The sequence below is a fragment of the Pipistrellus hanaki genome (genome assembly GCF_964339955.1).
Source record: "Pipistrellus hanaki genome assembly, chromosome: 18".
NCBI classification, from domain to species: Eukaryota; Metazoa; Chordata; class Mammalia; order Chiroptera; family Vespertilionidae; genus Pipistrellus; species Pipistrellus hanaki.
In genome coordinates this window covers 40,181,189-40,199,143 of record NC_140520.1, presented here as the reverse complement: position 1 = coordinate 40,199,143, position 17,955 = coordinate 40,181,189, and the positions used below count along the sequence as shown (strand labels likewise).

The 17,955-nt window shown below is 61.0% G+C and overlaps 2 protein-coding genes across 3 annotated transcripts; both read left to right on the top strand.

Moving 5' to 3' along the window:
- Nucleotides 1-40: 40 nt before the first annotated feature.
- On the top strand, nucleotides 41-3,160 carry FCER1G (Fc epsilon receptor Ig). Its single transcript, XM_084867270.1, has 5 exons — nucleotides 41-516; nucleotides 2,077-2,168; nucleotides 2,309-2,341; nucleotides 2,626-2,646; nucleotides 2,798-3,160. The coding sequence occupies exons 1-5, from the start codon at nucleotides 468-470 to the stop codon at nucleotides 2,858-2,860; spliced, it is 258 nt and encodes an 85-aa protein (XP_084723396.1). The 5' UTR covers nucleotides 41-467; the 3' UTR covers nucleotides 2,861-3,160.
- A 4,370-nt stretch (nucleotides 3,161-7,530) lies between these two features.
- Nucleotides 7,531-11,661, top strand: TOMM40L (translocase of outer mitochondrial membrane 40 like). 2 transcript variants are annotated; one of them, XM_084867213.1, is made up of 10 exons: nucleotides 7,531-8,319; nucleotides 8,513-8,759; nucleotides 8,982-9,049; nucleotides 9,305-9,397; nucleotides 9,631-9,732; nucleotides 9,866-9,971; nucleotides 10,147-10,269; nucleotides 10,368-10,444; nucleotides 10,622-10,724; nucleotides 10,814-11,661. In XM_084867213.1, the coding sequence occupies exons 2-10, from the start codon at nucleotides 8,645-8,647 to the stop codon at nucleotides 11,644-11,646; spliced, it is 1,620 nt and encodes a 539-aa protein (XP_084723339.1). In that variant the 5' UTR covers nucleotides 7,531-8,319; nucleotides 8,513-8,644; the 3' UTR covers nucleotides 11,647-11,661. The 2 variants fall into 2 exon arrangements, with proteins under 2 accessions (XP_084723339.1, XP_084723340.1); XM_084867214.1 differs by having other exon boundaries at nucleotides 8,176-8,319; nucleotides 10,846-11,277.
- The last annotated feature ends 6,294 nt before the right edge of the window (nucleotides 11,662-17,955 follow it).

Here is a 17,955-nt window from a genome sequence, read left to right as displayed (position 1 = left end):
CACTTCTCCATTCCCCATTTCCTCTTTTCCCTCAGCGCCCCCCCCCCGCCTCCCCCCGCCCCCAGCCCAGACTTTGGTGCCCACACAGACCGGTCCCCCTCAAATCAGGGCCGGGTGTTCCCGGCGGAAGGGAAAAGGCTCGCCTGGGTCCCTGGGAGCCAGGTGGCAGTGCCCACGGCGTGTGTCTGGACAGGGCTGTGTGGGAAGCGGGGTATTTGGGCTTTCCCAGCACGGGAGTCCCCTCCCGTGGAGGCCGAGCCCCAGTCACTGGACGCCTGAGGCGGAAGGGCCCAGCCTGCTCTGCTCCCTTAGTTGGCCCTTCCGGGAGCCGCCTGGTTTCTAGCGCAGGAAGGGGAAGGGGCCGGAGGGGGGAGGCGTGGCAGGAAGGGGGGAACTCTGTGGTCAGGGAGCTGCTCACCAGCACAGCTGCGCCGGCCCTCAGCTCGTGCCGCCCTCCGCCACCCAAGATGATTCCCGCGGCACTCCTGCTCGTCCTCCTGCTGGTCGAACAAGCAGGTGAGGGCAGTGAGCTAGACTCCTGGGTGCGAGTCGAGGCATATGGGCGGGTGAGGCAGGGGTCCCGGGGGCGGGGGACAGCAGTGGGCAGCTGGGCCCAGGGACCCAGGCTGGGCCTGTGTGGTTCCATCTGGGCACAAAAGCCAGTTTCCTCCTTCCTTGTCTCCATCTCAGGCTTGACAGGCCCCCAGGCTCCAGCTGGCGGGCGGGGGAGAGTGACAAAAAGCTGGTCTGGGAGCAGCCGAGGTTCCTGTGGAGCCTCTGGTGTCCAGGAGGAGCTGGCCTCTGGCTGTTTAAGTCCTGTCTGCAAGGGCCCGTGGGGAGCGGAGCCTTGTGCAGGGAGTGAGGCCAGGCTGGCCACACGGATGTGCTTGCTGCTCCTGCGCCATGGCTAACATGCACCTCCCATCAGCCACTGCGTGGAGGGTGGGCAGTGTGAGCATCTAGAGACCTGAGCATCCTCGGGGAAACCGAGGCAAGAATGGGAAAGTCAGCAGTCAGTTTATGAACTCGCCTCTTGCTCTCAGGGTTGTCTTGTGTGAATGATTACAAGATGGATGGTTGTGGTTGCAGTATGGGGGGACAGGATTAGTGAAACTGGAGGGAATTTGGGGAAATTGAAAGATGGAAGGAAGGTTGCACCAACCCAGCTATGAAGGTGGAAGGGTCCGAGAGCGGCCGTGCGCTGGGTGCCCGCTGAGGCCTGGGGAGAGCCGGCGGGCGGGCTCGGCTCTGCCTCCAGCGTCCGGCCGCCCCGACGGAGCTGCTCGAGCTTTGGTTGCGTCATCGGTAAGATGGCGACGTTTCTAAACAGGCAGCTTTGAGATTTATCAACATGGAGTGGGAGAGACCCCGGCTTCGCAGAATTAAAAGTCACAGGCCCGGGAGCCCATGTGACAGAGGCCAGGGAGAAGGGCAGATGGGAGCTCGGACCCCATTTTACTTCTTTAATTGCACAAACTTCCTCTCAGTGGCCCAGGGTGTGAGGAACAGGGCAGTCCCACAGACACCGGTCCCCGAGATGGGATCTCAGCAGGGGCCCCTGGAGGGCTGGATGGGTGGGCACTGAGGCCGGGGAAGCGGGGGCCTGGCTTTCACATGCCCAGGGTCGGGCGGGCAGAGCGCTGTGTGGCCGGGGCTTGATGACCAATAACTAATGGCCTTCCCGCCCTTCCCCAGCTACATCCTTCCTGTCCAACTCGCAGCCACAGGTCACAGGACTGAGCAGACGCTCCTGTGGTTTCTTCACTGACATTTGTCACTGCCTTCCCCTCACCCTACCCTCCAGGCTGAGGTTTTGGGTTTTGCCTACTGCACTTAGATGAGTCCCTTGAGGGCTGTGAAGTGCTCAGCCAAGCCTGGGGAACCCCAGTGCTCGAAGGAAAGCCTGGGGCTGAGGGGAGTCCTTGGGGCTTAGTGCACTGAGTTCCAGCCTCGGCTGCGGAGAGGAATCCAGAGAAAGAGCAAGCTTCCCTGGAGAGCACCCTCAGGCCTGGCCTCCCTCCCAGAATCCTCCCTTCCCTGATGCCTTCGCCCCATGGGCACCCTCTTTCCCCTCAGAGGCCCTGGGAGAGCCTCAGATCTGCTACATCCTGGATGCAATCCTGTTTCTGTACGGGATCATCCTGACCCTGCTCTACTGTCGACTCAAGGTGAGGCTGGGCAGGTGGGTGGGGCCGAAAAGACGGGGACAGTGGTGGCAGCATGGCTTTAAAGAGAAACCCACCAAGGTTGGAGGGAAAGCGGATGGGCCACTAACATTGCTTTTCCTAATGGCCTTCCTCCACTCCAGATCCAGGTGCGGAAGGCAGCTGTCGCCTATCAGGTATGGATGCCCCTCCCCACCCCCAGGTGCCAACAGTTTGCAGACTCAGCCCTCTGGGCTATAGCCTGGGGGTCTGCAGCCCTGGGAGGGCATGAATCTCGGGTGCTGACCTGCATAAGCTTCAGAGACCCCCTTCCCAACTCACCCTACCCACCCAGCCACCCAGCCAAGCCACAGGTGACAAGTCCCACCCCTGGCTGATAAGTCCCTGGGTATGGAAGAAGATGCTGGGGGCCCCTGGAGGAGGTGTGGGTCTCTGACAAGTTGCTCCTTTGTTTCCACAGAAGTCAGATGGCATTTACACGGTAAGTGAGTTGGCCCCGCCCACCCCAATCCCAGGAAGTCGTCAGGAGAGGGTGGATTTTGAGTGACCTTTGGAAGGGCAGGATCTGTGAGGGTGAGTGGGAGCCGTGGAGGGACTCAAGCTCCTGACTGCCCTCTGACCTTCACTTCCAGGGCCTGAGCCCCCGGAACCAGGAGACTTATGAGACCCTGAAGCATCAGAAACCGACAGAGTAACTGCAGGACCAATGCCCTGGGTCACGTCCTCCTGCCCCCAGTTCCTGTCCAGCCCCAGGGCTGACATCACATATGCCTCCCGCCATTAATGCCCAAACCTCCATGTAAAGATGCTATGCCCCCATGAATGGACCCATTGGTTCCTCTTCCCTGCCCAAGGCCTGTGCTCACTAATGTGCTTATGCTAGTCTCCTCCGACCGCCCCTTCCCTGCATCCCCAATGGCCCCCTCCACACTCTCAGTCACCCCGGGCAATGGGAAGGGAACAGCACCAATAAAGCTGCCACAGACTGGGCTCCACTCCTTGCTTCCTTCCTTGTACACGGAGCCTCTGCAGGGCTCTGGCTGGTACTGAAGTTGCCGTTGGGAGGAAGAGTCCCACACCTGACCTCACTGAGCTCAGTGTCAAACGCCAGGCTGTTTTGCTCAATGGAAGGGCAAGTGCTGCTGTGAGGGGACAAATGAGAGCCCTGGCCCCAGGCCTCTAGTTTGGAGCAGGAGCAGGAGAGTCCATGTGGGACTCTGGGCACATTCAGAGACGTTCAAACCGAAGAAGTGACTTCTGGACTGTGGGAAAGCCTGGCTTCCCTGCCTCAAAGAGGGACCAATTCAGTCACAGTGGGTGACAGTCCAGGGGCAGCTCACCGTGTCTGTGGCACAGCCTGGCCCAAAAGCCCGGCGTCAGGAGGGACGATGTGAGGAAGGCTCATGTGATGCCCCAAGGCAGTGGTCGGCAAACTCATGAGTCCACAGAGCCAAATATCAACAGCGCAACGATTGACATTTCTTTTGAGAGCCACATTTTTTTTTAATTTTTTAATATATTTTATTGATTTTTTTACAGAGAGGAAGAGGGAAGGACAGAGAGTTAGAAACATCGATGAGAGAGATTCATCGATCAGAGAGATTCATCAATTAGCTGCCTCCTTCACATCCTCCACTGGGGACGTGCCTGCAACCAAGGTACATGCCCCCGACCAGAGTCGAACTGAGAGTCCGCAGGCCGACGCTCCATATAGTGAGCCAAACCGGTTTCGGCAAGAGAGCCACATTTTTTAAACTTAAACTTCTTCTAACGCCACTTCTTCAAAATAGACTCGCCCAGGCCGTGGTATTCTGTGGAAGAGCCACACTCAAGGGGCCAAAGAGTCACATGTGGCTCAAGAGCTGCAGTTTGCAAACCACGGCCCTCAGGAAGGGTTGCATGGGGACAGAGTTCTCGGCGGGTTCTGGGGCGAGGGGGACCTTCGTGGGACAGGGAGGGATCGGATGTGGGCCAGACAAAGTGGGTAAGTCAGGTCCTGAGGGAGAGGAGCTTCTGGAGGCACGGGTGGGTGGGAAGGAACCCTCCTCAGCCCTGTCCTGTTGGCAGCAGAAGACGGGGTTCCAGGAAGTATGTTATGTTTTCAGACAGAGAAACATAGGTTGCCTTCTGCATGTGCCCTGACCCCAGGGATCAGATCTGCACCCCAGGTACATGCCCTTGACTGGGAATTGAACTGGTGACCCTTTAGTACGTGGGCTGACGCTCTAACCACGGAGAACACTGATTAGCGGTGCTTTCTTTCTTAGAGAGAGAGAGAGAGAGAGAAACATTGATCAGTTGCCCCTGGGTATGTGCCCTAAGAATCAAACCCTCCACCTTCTAGTGTATGGGATGATGCTCCAACCAACAGCCACACCGGCCACGGCTGGAAGTCCTTGCATCCCATCTGCTGCGGCCAGTCCTGCCTCGGACCCAGCAGCCTCTCAGATGGGACTCTGGTCTGTGCCCAGGCACCCCAGGCTGGGCAGCTCTTTACTCACAGTGACTCACACTTGTCAATGCATTTTTCCAACTCCTGTACCATTTGCTCTGCTCACTACCCTGTGAGGATTCAGCTCTTCACAGTTCAACCTGCCAAGTTAAACGAGGTTGTCCTATGTGCACTTCAGCACGTAAGAACGCCCAGTCCTGGGAAAGAAGGGGAGGAAGAGGCCCTGAGGGCTGAGGGTCATCACTATGCAGAGCCTCAGCTGAAGGCAGTTGCAGATGAGCCATGAGAAGTGTGTCAGGGAGGGTAGCAGCTGCTTTAGAGGTCAAGTGGGGATAGTTTCTGGCAATGCCTCCACTTCCCTCCGCCACGCACAGCCGCCCAGGCCGCTCTCTTCTGCTTTGATTTAATCCCGGCATCATGGCTCCCAGCATCTCGAGTCCCACATGTCCCTCCGCGGAGCCAGCCGGCCTGAACTGATGTGGTGTCTGCTGGCTCCAGCTCTGCAGTGGCCACTGGGCCAGGCAGACAGCACCCAGACCAGAATGGGGTGTGGAAATGTGTCCCCAGATAGGGGTCCAGGTGAGAGCAGTTTGGGGAGAGTGAGCCGAACCTTTTACTGTAGGCGGGGGTGGGAGCAAGCAGCGTTCCCTGGCTCAGAAGGGAGGGAGGGCCTTGGGTGACCTCTGTGGGTTCACGTTTTAGAAGCTGTCTTCTCTTCACAGGGTGATGGAGAGGAGCTTGAGGGAGGCCTTGTCTCCTGTGACCTGCCCAAGGCCAAGAATCCAGCCTTTCTCAGCCTCACATCCATGCAAAGCTTCTTTTTTATTTTTAACATATTTTTTTTGATTTTGAGGGAGAGAGAGATAGAAACATCAATGATGAGAGAAAATCATAGATCAGCTGCTTCCTGCACGCCCCACACTGGGGATCGAGCCCACAATCTGGGTATGTGCCCTTGACCAGGAATCGAACCTGGGACCTTTCTGTCCGCAGGCCGACGCTCTATCCACTGAGCCAAATCAGCTAGGGCCAAGCAAAGGCTCTTCACCTCCTCAGAGCGCTCCGGGCGGGAGGAGACTCCCCGGGGCCCGCTCTGCCGTTTCCCACATTTGTCTCTTGGACCCTCTCTTCACCCTCACACCCAAGCCGCTCCTCCTCCCGTCCTCTCAAAGCTCACCATGGGCTCCTTCACTGTTCACTGTAGAAGCAAGTGGTGGGGAGGGAGGGGCTGGAGGCTGGCCGGACGTGTCCTAGGGGCCAGTGTGGTAGCTGGGCGTCCGGCAGTGATGGAATACCACAAAGTAACTGAGGAAGCTCATCAGGGATGAGGCAACTGTTCTCTCAAATTCGAAGCTCAATTTCCCCAATCTCCACCCCGAGCTCAGTCTCCTGTGGGCCCTCAACACCCCCTTGCTGAGACTTAGTTGGCCTGGGCCTGGACCTCTGGGCCCTTGACCTTCTGCACCAGGTCCTTGCCATAGTCGGCCACGGTCTGCAGGTTCTGCGAGAACAGGCTCTGCAGGCTCCTCTCCTCCGTCTGCCTCCAGACCTGGGCTCCTGGGCACAGAACACCCGCCCTCTCAGCTGTCCCCAGCACCGAGTCCTGGCCTCCAGCGAAGCCGCTCCAGTGCCCAGGCCGAACAGGCTCCCACTTCAGGCCTTTGGGTGAGTTTTCTGGCTTCAGAGGGGGAATGGTCTTCGTTTTGAGCCCTGGGATAGCCAGATCTGGGCCCAGAACTGGCAGGTGGGCAGCCAGGACCCCTACTGCCTTCTCCTTGGGACTCCCCTCCACTCCACACCCCCCTTTGAGGCCAGAGATGGTGAGGAGCAGCTCAGTCACTATAAGCAGCTTCATGGTGGTGTCATGGGGAAGTGGCCTGGGACAGATGGAGGTGGGGCGACACTGAAGCTGGGTGGGCTTCAGCCCCTCCCCAGGGACCCTTCCAGGTGCCCACTCCAACGGGTCCCTTCTCTCCCCACAGTTAAAACCTGGTCCTCCTTGGATGCTCCCCACTGGCCAGCACCTCTGTCCCTGTGCCTGCGCCTGGCTGGGGAGGCAGAGCTACGTGTCTGCCTGCTTCTCTGCCCCCTCCCCCCTGCCAGGTGACAAGGAATGTGGAGGGACATTGGGGTGGACCATGTTGGAGTAAACAAGTTGGAGGGATGAGGACAGGACAAGTGCATGGGGGACGCCTGGTGCAGGCCTTTGTGGCGGCAAGGGGGTGTCCTTTAGGCCTACTGGAGGTTCACTCTGTTGATCTGGGCAGCAGCCCCTAGTCTGAACGCTGCAGGAAGTAAGAGTGCCTATGACATATCAACCCTCAGCCCCCAATAACTGTCCCATTAGGAGTAAATTTTGTCTCCCCCAAGTCTGACCTCCCCACCCCCCACACTTCACTGCAACTTGCAAGAGGTTTGGGGAACAGAAAAAAGGAGAAAGGAGTTGAAATTAGGGGTAGGGATGAGGGCCAGAGGGCAGGTGATCCGCTTGGTCCCTTCCTCAGTAATGGTGATGAGAGGGGGTTGAAAACATGTTGGCCAATTATCACAGCCTACCCCCCAGTCAGAAAGCAGCCTCTGCCCTCCACCTCGTTGGAAGGCTCTGGCAGGAAGAGGTTCACGTTAAAGGGTAGAAGTTGAAGGTCCCTGGTCATTGGGCCACCTTATCAGGTCGAGGTGGTAGCCAGCAGAAGTGAATCAGCAGGGGCCACCACCCCACTGCCCATCCCCCAGGCATCTGGGTGAAGTCAGCTGAATAGATACCAGAAGCATTTGCATCTTTCTCCTTTTAGCCTTCAAAGTGTAGCAGGACATTCCCGAGAGGTGGCGCGGAGATACGAGGACCAGCGAGGGCTCCCCTTATTTCCCTGTGGAGCCCCCAATGCTAGAGGCACTCCTCTGACTCCCGCCTGGCCCTGGGGTGGAGCGCCCTGGGGGCCGGGCCCATATCCCGGGGTTTTATCGGGCCCTCTGCCTGCGGAATCAGGGAAGGAAGGATTGATGAATTGCAGGGGCAGCTGTTTCAGGGGCGGTTCTGCTAGAATCGAGGCCGCAGCCCTGCTCCTCCACACCCCCGGCGCTCACGCGGTCTCATTCCGAGAGGACCAGAGACTGCGCGGGCGACGCGGTCCCAGGCCGGCGGCGCCGGCGAGCAGCTCGTGGGGCAGAGCGTCGCGGAGGCCCAGCGATCCTGCCTAGGGGCGCCGAGGGCGACTGAACCGGGTTGAAAATGAGTCCTCCCGGTCGTTCCTCTCCCTCTTCTCCAAGGCAGCGCTCCACGCCGTAGGGTGGCGGGGGCTTCGACCGCCCAGGCTCCAAGCTGCTCCCTCAGAGCCCCGCGCTCCCACGTCGACGCGGAGAAGCCTTGGACCAGCCAATCACCCCGGGAGCTGCCCGCAAGACCCGCCTCCGCAGCTCCGAGGCTGGAGCTCTCTGGACGCGGTGCCTGCCACTCCTCTACTTCCTCCTCTCCCATTGGCCCCTGGGAAACCCAGGCCGCCTGTCTTTAATGGATTGGGCGGGGCCCGGTCAAAGGAGGGTCGGTCTTTAAAAGCTTTCTTTTGCCCGGTTCCAAGATGGTGATCCTGACCACGCGGAGACAGCAGCATGAAGCCGCGGTCCTGCCATCACTCAAGATGGCTGCCCCCATCAAGATGACCGGGGTGTGCCGGGGGGGAAGGGGCAGCACGAAGGTCTGAGACGGTAAGGCGACCGATCCGTGGCGAACCGCGCCTGGCGGCCTCGGGATGGAGAGCAGGGAGACTCGGGAGCGGGGCGGCCGGCGGGGTCAGGGTTAGAGACGGGTGACAGGTGGGGCTGTGGGGCCGAGATGGGACGGGACTGTGCTTGCGACTCAGTGCTCACACCGGTGCCCCGCCCGCTCTTCTCGTTCCAGGCCTAGCGTCGGACCATGCGGAGGCTTCGGGGGCTGGGGAGCCGGGTGATGGGGGGTGGGGCCCGCGGGGGGTAGAGGGAGGAATAGCATCCTTTCCAGCTCCCCCGGCCCCTCCTCGTCCTCCGGACTGAAATGGGGAACACGTTGGGCCTGGCTCCGATGGGGGCTTTGCCCCGCCGGAGCCCCCGCCGAGAGGACCCTCTGCCCAACCCCGGGAGCTTCGATGAGCTGCACCGCCTGTGCAAAGGTGAGCGCCTGAGCCCGGGGGAAGGGGCCGAGGGACGGTCTGCATGCTGGGTGCGGGGCTGGGAGCAGGAGAGGAGATCGCGCCATGGAGCGAGCGTTTTGTTTCAGAACCGGAAAGGAGTCGGTTCCTCCAGAGCGCTTGCTGTGACACGCGGGGGACTGCTCCTCGGGGTCGGGGCTCCTCTCTGTGCTGACTCCTCCCCTCCCTCCCTCCCACCTTCAGATGTATTCCCAGGACAGATGGAGGGAGTGAAGCTCGTTGTCAACAAGGTTCTGAGCAGCCATTTCCAGGTGCTCCCTCTCTCTGGCCCCTCCTCACGGCGCCTCCTGCCCGGCCCACCCTCTCCTTCCTCTGCTCCCTGCCGCCGGGCTGCGGCAGAGGGCAGGAGCCGGGCTCTAACTCCCTTGCTTGTGGGCTTGCTTTCAGGCAGGTGACCTTCAGTGTGTGGACAGTTGGGGTTGTTAAAAGGCCTGGATGGGGACGGGATGGAGGGGGAGATGGGGACGGGCGCAGAGGAACGCTCTCCACCGGCTTCTCTTCCCCAGGTGGCTCACACGGTGCACCTGAGTGCCCTGGGCCTGCCTGGCTATCACCTGCATGCGGCCTATGCAGGGGACTGGCAACTCAGCCCCACCGAGGTGAGGACTCCGCACCGGCCGTCTCTCAGAGCCGCCTCGCCTGCGGGCGGAGGAAATTGTGTGTTATGGGGAGGGCGCTCCTCTCCTCTGGTTTCTTCTGAATGGGAGAGAGGAGTTTTTCTTTGTGGCTCCATTAGGGGGCGCTGGGTGCCGTTAAAGAAAGCCCATGGTATTTGGGTTTGGGCTGAATGGAACCAAGCCCAGCTTAGTCTGACTGTCTAGCTCTTCAACAGGTTTTCCCCACTGTGGTAGGTGACTGGGACAGCAGCGGCAGCCTCAACGCGCAGGTCCTGCTCCTCTTGGCGGAACGGCTCCGAGCCAAGGCCGTCTTCCAGGTGACCCACGGTTCCTGCCTCCATCCAGGGTTTTTTTCCTCCACGAATGTGCTGCTCCGCGGCCCCGGGGGAGGAGCAGAGGCCACAGATGGCAGAGGGGGAGGGAGAGCTTACTTCTCTTGCCCCATCCCAGACGCAGCAGTCCAAGTTCCTGACCTGGCAGTTTGACGGCGAGTACCGGGGAGATGACTACACGGCGACTCTGACCCTCGGAAATCCTGACTTGATTGGGGAGTCCGGTGAGAATGGGGACAGGGCTCTTTTTATCCTGGCCGCCCACCGCTGATGGCGTCCTCTTCACCTCGCTCACTTCTGCGATTAGAGAAGAAACCTGCGGGCGGGCTGGGTGGGGTCCCTGCGGGGAGGGCAGGCCGGCGTGTTGTCTCGGCCTGACTCTGTGTCTCCCACTCCCAGTGATCGTGGTCGCTCACTTCCTGCAGAGCCTCACGCAGCGGCTGGTGTTGGGGGGGGAGCTGGTGTATCACCGGCGGCCCGGCGAGGAGGGGGCCATCCTGACGCTGGCGGGGAAGTACTCCGGTACGCTGGGGCGTGTGGAGGGGGCGCTGGGCTTGGCTGGGTGCCTGGCCTGTGTCCGCAGCAGTAATGCTCCCGTCCTCCGCCTTTGCCTTTCACAGCTGTACGCTGGGTCGCTACGTTGAATGTGGGGTCAGGTGGGGCCCATGCAAGCTATTACCACAGGGCGAATGAGCAGGTGAGCCGACTGACCCCCCACCCCCCCGCATGTCACTCTGCCCCGGTGCCCACCCTGGGCCTCCGCGGGCTCTGCCGACCACTGTCTTCCGCCTGCGCTTCCCATACATGTCACGGTGTCTCCTCCTGCTGCCGCCAGGACCCGCAGTCTCTACAGAGACAGACCTCTCCCCCTCAGGTTCAGGTTGGCGTGGAGCTGGAGGCAAACACCAGGCTACAAGACACCACCTTCTCCTTCGGTTACCACCTGACCCTGCCGCAGGCCAACATGGCGTTTAAAGGTGAGGGCGAGTGGGAGCACACCCAGCTGTGTGGGATGGGGGCAGGGAGGGGGTGCTCCCTCTGACTTCTGCCGACTCCTTTCTGCAAGCCCGGGCACTGACCTGCGTGTCTCCTGCGCAGGCGTGGTGGACAGTAACTGGTGTGTGGGCGCTGTGCTGGAGAAGAAGATGCCCCCGCTGCCCGTCACCCTCGCCCTGGGGGCCTTCCTCAACCACTGGCGCAACAGGTTCCACTGCGGCTTCAGCGTCACTGTGGGCTGAGGCCCGAGCCCAGCAGCTGCAGGCTCTGAGTTCGGTGCCCGAGGCCAGAGCCTGGGCCTTCTCTGGAGCCCCCTGGCTGGGTGACCTCGGGGTCCCAGGAGCAGAGTGGGGCCGGGCTGGGCCCTCACTGAGGAGACGGTGGTCTGAGGACCGGCCCTGCCCGCACACGCTCTGTCCCGCTGCGGCTCTGGCTAAGGGAGAAGGGCAGGGCCTGGCTGGCCTGTGGCCTCCTCATGCTCCCCTTCTCCTCTCCCTGTGGATCGGATTAAAGCTCCTCCCCTCTTCCTCTTCAGAGAGGAATGTCTGCATGGGATTGCGCTATCCGTTTGTCCCCCAGGCCTCAGGCTGGGAAAGAACCTTGCCCTCCGAAAGCGGGGCCACCGCCCCCTGTGCTCCAGAGAACAGTTCCCACGCCTCCGTGCCCTGCCTGCATGAGGGCAGCGCGCTGCGGGCTCTCACCGAGCCGCGGCTCCCTTTCCTCGGCCCCTCCGGCCAGGGCGGCAGGCCCAGTGCGCCGCCTGGCAGACGCTGCACCAGAGGCGCCGCGCAGTGCGGGGTGCCGGGTTTGTCCGTCACTGCTCCTGCTCCGGGTCAGCCGGACCGGGCTCCGCATACAGAACCTTTGGAGGAGGAGGGAGCGGGCCCGGAGAAAGGAGGGTAATGTGGCACCTGAGCCCCAAACTGCCCACAGCGAGGCTCGCTGCGCACAGCACAGGGGACCGTGCCTGGGCTAACAGACCGTGCCAAGGTCCCAGGGTCCCCGGCACTCTGCTGTTTCTCTTGAACCCCAAGCTCTGAGGGCCCTAAGCGAAGAAAGCCCCAGAATTGGCTAGAATTTAACTGTGAGGAGCCTGAGAGTGTGGCCTTCTCAGCAGCTCTAGAAGGTGGTGTGTCCTGTGGTCCTCCCAGGCCGGCTGGTGGAGTGAGCGGAACAGAAGGGAGACACTCAGAGCTGGGCGGACGGTGGAGCCAGGGCTTTGCCAGGAGCTGTGTGTGAACAAAACTTACAGGGGAATGAAAATGGAAGGATGGGCCAGTGAGGAGGAGGGGAGAGGCCCGAGCAGAGGGAGCACCACTCCCGGCGGACAGGCGCTTTGTCTGAGCGGTGGGGATGGCATCGGTCTCAGGAATGCTGGGGCAGAGCCCGTGAGCAGCCGCTTCGCATCTCTGAACCAAAAAGCTGGGAAGAGCCCAGAGCGGCAGGAGCCGAGTGGGCACTGCACTAGGGAGAGGGCGGGAGTGAGGCCCCACGGGCGGGTGCCCAGGAAGGCCGTGAGAAGCTCCTGCTGAGCCAGTTCCCTTCCTCCTTTCCTGTGCAGCCCGGGCCCGGCCGCCGGCCCGTGGTGGAGCTCTGCAGAGCCCACGTCTCCGGCCGCTGGTCAGTCTCCCTCTGGGGCCCCTGGGCCGGCTGGGCTGTAAGGGAGCAGGAAGGATTGGCGGGGGGTGGGGGGCTGTATAGTGCCCAGGGGCCCCAGGTTGGGGAGATGCATTCTGCATACTGGAGGACCAACAGGCCCTGGAGGGACAGACTGGAGGAGCTGGGAGTTTGGCAGAGGTGTTGGGAGGAAGCTTCTGGGTTTTGGGGGAAGCTCACCAGGCAGAAGGGGGCCGGGCAGCCATGAGCACACTCGGGTTCCTGGAGCTGCGGCCGCCACAGTGTCCTATGGACATGAAAGAGCAGCTCTAAAAACGAACCCCGCTGCGGGGAGACCAGCCTTCAGCCCCCTGGCCTTGGCCATGCCACAAGGACGAAGACACGAGCTGCTGTCCTACCAGCAGGACCTCCGTCTTCTCTGGTAGCAGAGGCCACAAGGAGTCTGTGTTTGGAGATGACAGGTCTCGAAGCTCCCGAGGAGGGAGACCTGGCCCTCACGGGCTGGGCTGTGGGGAGTGGGACACTCGAGTCTGAACTGCGGGAGGAGCTCCCACTTTGACAGCCAGGGTGGGATTGCAGACGTGGTGCCCATGTGCCTTGGTTTTGCTGGAGGCGGTGCGGAGGGTCTCTGAGGGCAGTGCTTCTTCCCGAGGGGCGGGGCGGGCGGCCACACGGAGAGGGCAGGGCCCGGTGACCTGATGCCTGCTGTGCGGCGAACGTGTTGATGCCTGCAAGGTGCGTGCGCAGAGGCAGTGCAGGGAGCAGTGGGCGAGCGCTGGGGATGGGCGAACAGGAGCTGGAGGCCGTGGAGGGAGACCCCGAGCTCAGTGCTCTCCTTCGGTCCCTCCAGCCTTGGAAGGTTCCAAGCTGAGGAGCCAGCCTCTTCGGGGGTCCTGGAGAAGTCCGGGCCTCTGAATTGGTACGTGGCACACTGCCCCTCTGGTAGGCTGTCCTCCTTGGTTACCCTTTTGGTCACATTCCAGCCCAAGTCCTGTGAGTGCTCACCCTGAACTGCATGGGCTGACAGGGCCCCTGTGGCAGGTGTGGGTCCCAGGCGTCTGGACTAGCTCTCTCCTCCCCTTGCTCTGCTGGGTGCTTGCTGGGCCTGCAGACAGGATCTCTGTGCCCGGCAAGAGATGCAGCCAAACTCAACTTCAGCAGAGAGTACCTCCCTGCCGGCCTGGTCTGGGGCCGGCCACCCTGATGCGCGGGAGGGGGTCCGGAGGCTGTGGCTGGTGGGCGTCTGTCACCTCCTCCAGCCTGGCCTGGCAGAGAGCAAGGCGCTGCGGCAGGGACAGGCTAGGTTTGGCTCCAGAGGGAGCGTTGCAGAGGGAGGGCTCTGGCACCTGGAGCATCGCCTGTGTCTGCAGCTGGACGGTCTCACCTGAGGGGATGAACGCCCTGGGTAGACAGGATTTGTTACCCACAGTGTCCTCTGGACACTTGTATCCATACTTTTCAGAAATGTAGACAGGCGGAGGTTCAAGGCTACAGAATAGTGAAGTGATGTAGACTGAATCCAAACAAGATGGTCAGTGACCACTGCTCCCAGGGAGCCTAGTGCGACGTCCCGGGCACCGAGAGCGTGGGAATCAGGGAGTCCGCGTGCCGCCCCACAGCTTCTCGCCAGTGCCTGCGCATGCTCACTGTGAGCCCCACATTACCTTGGCAGCGTAGCCTCCTCCTGTGGACACAAAGGCATCATGTGATTAACTCAGCCATTACCAGCCATCTGCTGTGTGGCAGGCACTGGGCCGGAGAGAAGAGAAAGCAAGCCGCGGGCATCCCATGAGCCCCTGGGAGAGGGGTGGTCAGGCAAGCGCAGAGGTCTGAGGGTGGCACACAGCTGTGTGGCTGGGATGCATTGAGAGGGGGACAGAACCGTGAAGGTGGCCTGGGGAGCGAGGCCATGAGATTGTGGCCCGGAAGGTGAGCAAAACAGTGACCTCGTTGGCTGGTCTTCACGAGCGCGGCCTACTGAAGCGAATGCTCCGTGGGAACAAGAAGCAGAGCGGAGTCTGTGGGTTCCTGGGAGGGGAGGGCCAGCTCACTGTCCCTCCTGCCACCATCCAGGCACTTCCGCAACCTGTAGGCCGGGCAGCGGTGCCTCTGGGCCTGCTGACCTCTTACAGGTCCCGACAGGCAGGCGAGCCAGTGCCCACTGTGCCTCTGTGAGAGGAGCGAGGGTGAGGATGACCGAGTGGGTGGTATGTGAGGGGCCGCAATGACGCACGGGCGGCTGGGGCACAGCACACCTCGCATCTGCACACAGCAGAGCCTGGTGTTTCACAGGAAGTGAGCACCGTGAGTGCTTTTGCCTGAGGGCGTATGCCCCTAGGACAAGCGTAGCCCTTCCTCCGTGATGATGGCGCCTGTGGTGTGGGGCTGGTGCCTTGGAGCCAGCTGGTCACGGAGCGAGTGGCCACACAGCTCGACGCTGTTGGGTTGTTTCTGTTGGGAGGAGGCTCTTCCCTGAAGAAACCCTGCTGGCCTTGCAAGCCAGGGCAGGGTAACCGTCCGAGGCCCACATCCCCCCACCCTCCCACCCGTAACTCCCGGTGTGCGGTGGCTGTCACAGTCCCGATGCGGGTGGCAGCTCTGGGCCGCCCTTGGCTCTTCCCCTTCCTGCAGAGGTTTCCGGACGCCTCTGGGCCCAGCCCGGGCGGTGCCTGCTTGTGCTGCTTTTCTTCTGGCCCCAGAAGAGGGCCTGGTGGGTGCACTTCCCCAAACCCCACCTCTTTCCCCGGGATCCCTGGAGCTGCCCAGGTCAGGGGTCATGACCTGAGGGCCTTCTGTAGTGTGTGGCCTCCAGTTCTCAGAGACTTTGGACCTGGGCAAAGGCCTGGGGAGGTTTTCCCAGCTTGCCCGTGGCTCTGGTTGCTGGCAGGTGGGGACCTCGGGAGTCACTGTAGATGCTCCTAAGCAGACCGAGGTTTCGCCGGGAACACTGCAGAGAGAGCAAAGCCAGCGCTTCCCCGCGAGCGCGGGGGCCAGCACAGGGAGCTCAAGGCCGGGAGCGCCTAAGGCTGCGGTCTGTTAGCGGGAGGCCGAGGGGGAGGGGGGAGGGCCAGCAGGCCGCAGGCTTTGTGGGCGTGAGCGTGCCACGCTCCCCACCCCCCCCACCCCAAGAAGGCTCTTGGGTTCGGTGTGGTGCTCTGGTGTTGCTGTCTTGAAATTCTTAGTGATTTTTTTTTATTATTACATTTTATTGATTTTTTACAGAGAGGAAGGGAGAGAGATAGAGAGCTAGAAACATCGATGAGAGAGAAACATCAACCAGCTGCCTCTTGCACACCCCCTACCAGGGATGTGCCTGCAACCCAGGTACATGCCCCTGACCGGAATTGAACCTGGGACCTTTCAGTCCGCAGACCGACGCTCTACCGCTGAGCCAAACCGGTTTCGGCTCTTAGTGATTTTTAAGAAGGAGCTCTGCATTTTTGTTTTTATGGGGCCCCACAAAATATCTGGTCCTGTCTAATCAATAAGCATAAGACTCAGAGGTAGGAGTCTTCCCTGGGGTGGTCCTGTCTCACTGACACAGAAGAATATTTTTGCAAGTGTATACTCCCCCAACACCTACGAACAGACAGTGATTTATTTGTATGTATTTAATTGATTTTAGAAAGGGGGGACGGGGAAAGAGAGAGAGAAACATCTGTGTGAGAGAAATACAGTTGCCTCTCCTACATGCCCTGACCTGGATCAAACCCACAACATAGGTATATGCCCTGACCGGGAATCAATCCCATAACCATCTGGTGCATTGATATTCCAACCAACTGAGCCACACCAGCCGGGATAGAAAAAGGAATGTCAGGTGCTGTTGGGTGTCTGGGCGTGGACACTGTGGGCATGTCCGTGGTAGGTGAGTCTGATTCTGCGCACACGGATAGAGTCCAAGCCCCGGTATCTGCGGGTAAAGGCTCGGCCCTGCCCCTGCCCCTGCCCGGCACCGGCTGTCCGTACCGACAGTTCCTCCCACCAGGACAAGCTCTGTGCCTGCTGCTGTTCCGTTAACAGTCACATTATAAGTAATGCTGCTCTGCAGGCAAGTTAAAGCCAGTGCAGGCTGGAGTCAGCGCAGAGAGGGAGGGACTGAGGTGAAAGAGGCCTTGCCTAGCCCTGAGGATGGCAGGTGAGTCCAGCTCCCAGTGAGCCACGCGTACCTCACTGTTTGCAGTGGGCGTGCAGGCGGCAGACCTGGTCCCGGAAGAGGTGAGTGCATTTGTGCAGATGCGTTTGCTGGTATCTTTGCTTGAGTTCACACTAATGCCCACAGTCAACAAATACCCGCTGAGAACCTGCTGGGGGAGACTTTCATCATCGATGGTTCTCTCTCTCCCTCTTACTTCCTCTCTGAAATCAATAAAAAATATATTTAAAAAAATAAAGCTGCGCAGGGGCTCCTGCGGGTGCTTGTCCGGCGCAGAGTGGCCGATCGCCTTGTGCGGGCGCGATGGAGCAGGCCATGGGCAGACACCCAGCCCGGGGCGCGGTCACTGGCCGTCGGCACCTCTTCACTGCTGTGAGGGTGCCTCCGCCAAACACACTCGTGACATCCACAAAAAGCTTCTTTTCATTTTTTAAACAACTTCATTGAGGCTTCATTGATATACAAAACCCTGCGTGATTTGAATGTGTGCAGTGTGCACGATGGCGGGGGCAGGGCAGGGCCCATGGGCAGGCTGACAGGAACGCAGGCCCGCTGTGCTCTTTGCAGAAAGGGGACTTGAAGATCCTCGCCACAAAGCAGGGCCAGCACATCTGCCTCACTCAGCTCCACATCAGACAGCGGCTCACACTTCAGAGGCCTGGAGAGACGTGAGAGCCCAGGGCACGGGCGCTGCTGGCAGGCTGAGCGGAGCTCCCCGCTTTTCCGCCCTGGAGGGGCCAGGGAGGAGGCAGGGCCATGAGGTCCTAAAGGAAGCCCTAGTCCTGGGCCCCAGAGAGTTTCCAAAACTGTGAGCACAGACCCAGGGCCAGATCAGGAAACCCGTCTCAGAGTTAGGGGCTAGGGCAGCCCCCTGCTGCACATGGCACATGTGTCTCTGCTCCTCTCCAGGGGGCACCCCACGGCGCCCACTTCTGGAAGGTCCTGCGCCCGCAGGCCTGGTCTCCACCAGCTCCATATCCTGGGTCTGGTCCTCCCGTCAGGCTGCCAGGCCAGGGTGATGTCCGCAGGCTAGAAGCCCAGTCCCCAGCACCGCAGGGTGACCTCCCGGTCAGAGGGGGATCTGCGCGGTGCAGGTCTCCTTCCCCCTCTCGGGGTACCTGCGAAGCCACTCCGCTTACTCCCTCTCCGGCAGGCCAGGTGGCGGCGGTCCAGGACCGCACACCCTGCTTCAGGGGTGCAGTCGGCCCATCGTGGGCGAACTGCTCAGAACTTGAGGGGGCGCCCGGCTGGGCCCAGGTCGCAGCCAGCTGGCCCCTGGGAGGTGTGGGGGCCGGACCGGGACAGCTCTGGTTGTGGCCGGTGTCTGTGGCTCACCGGGAAGTCTGGGCCTGCCCCTGCGATCTCGGTGCTTCCCAAACCTGTGCTCTCCGACCTTTGTGAAGATGGTGGAAGAATAGATGGGCGGATTCTGAGCCCTC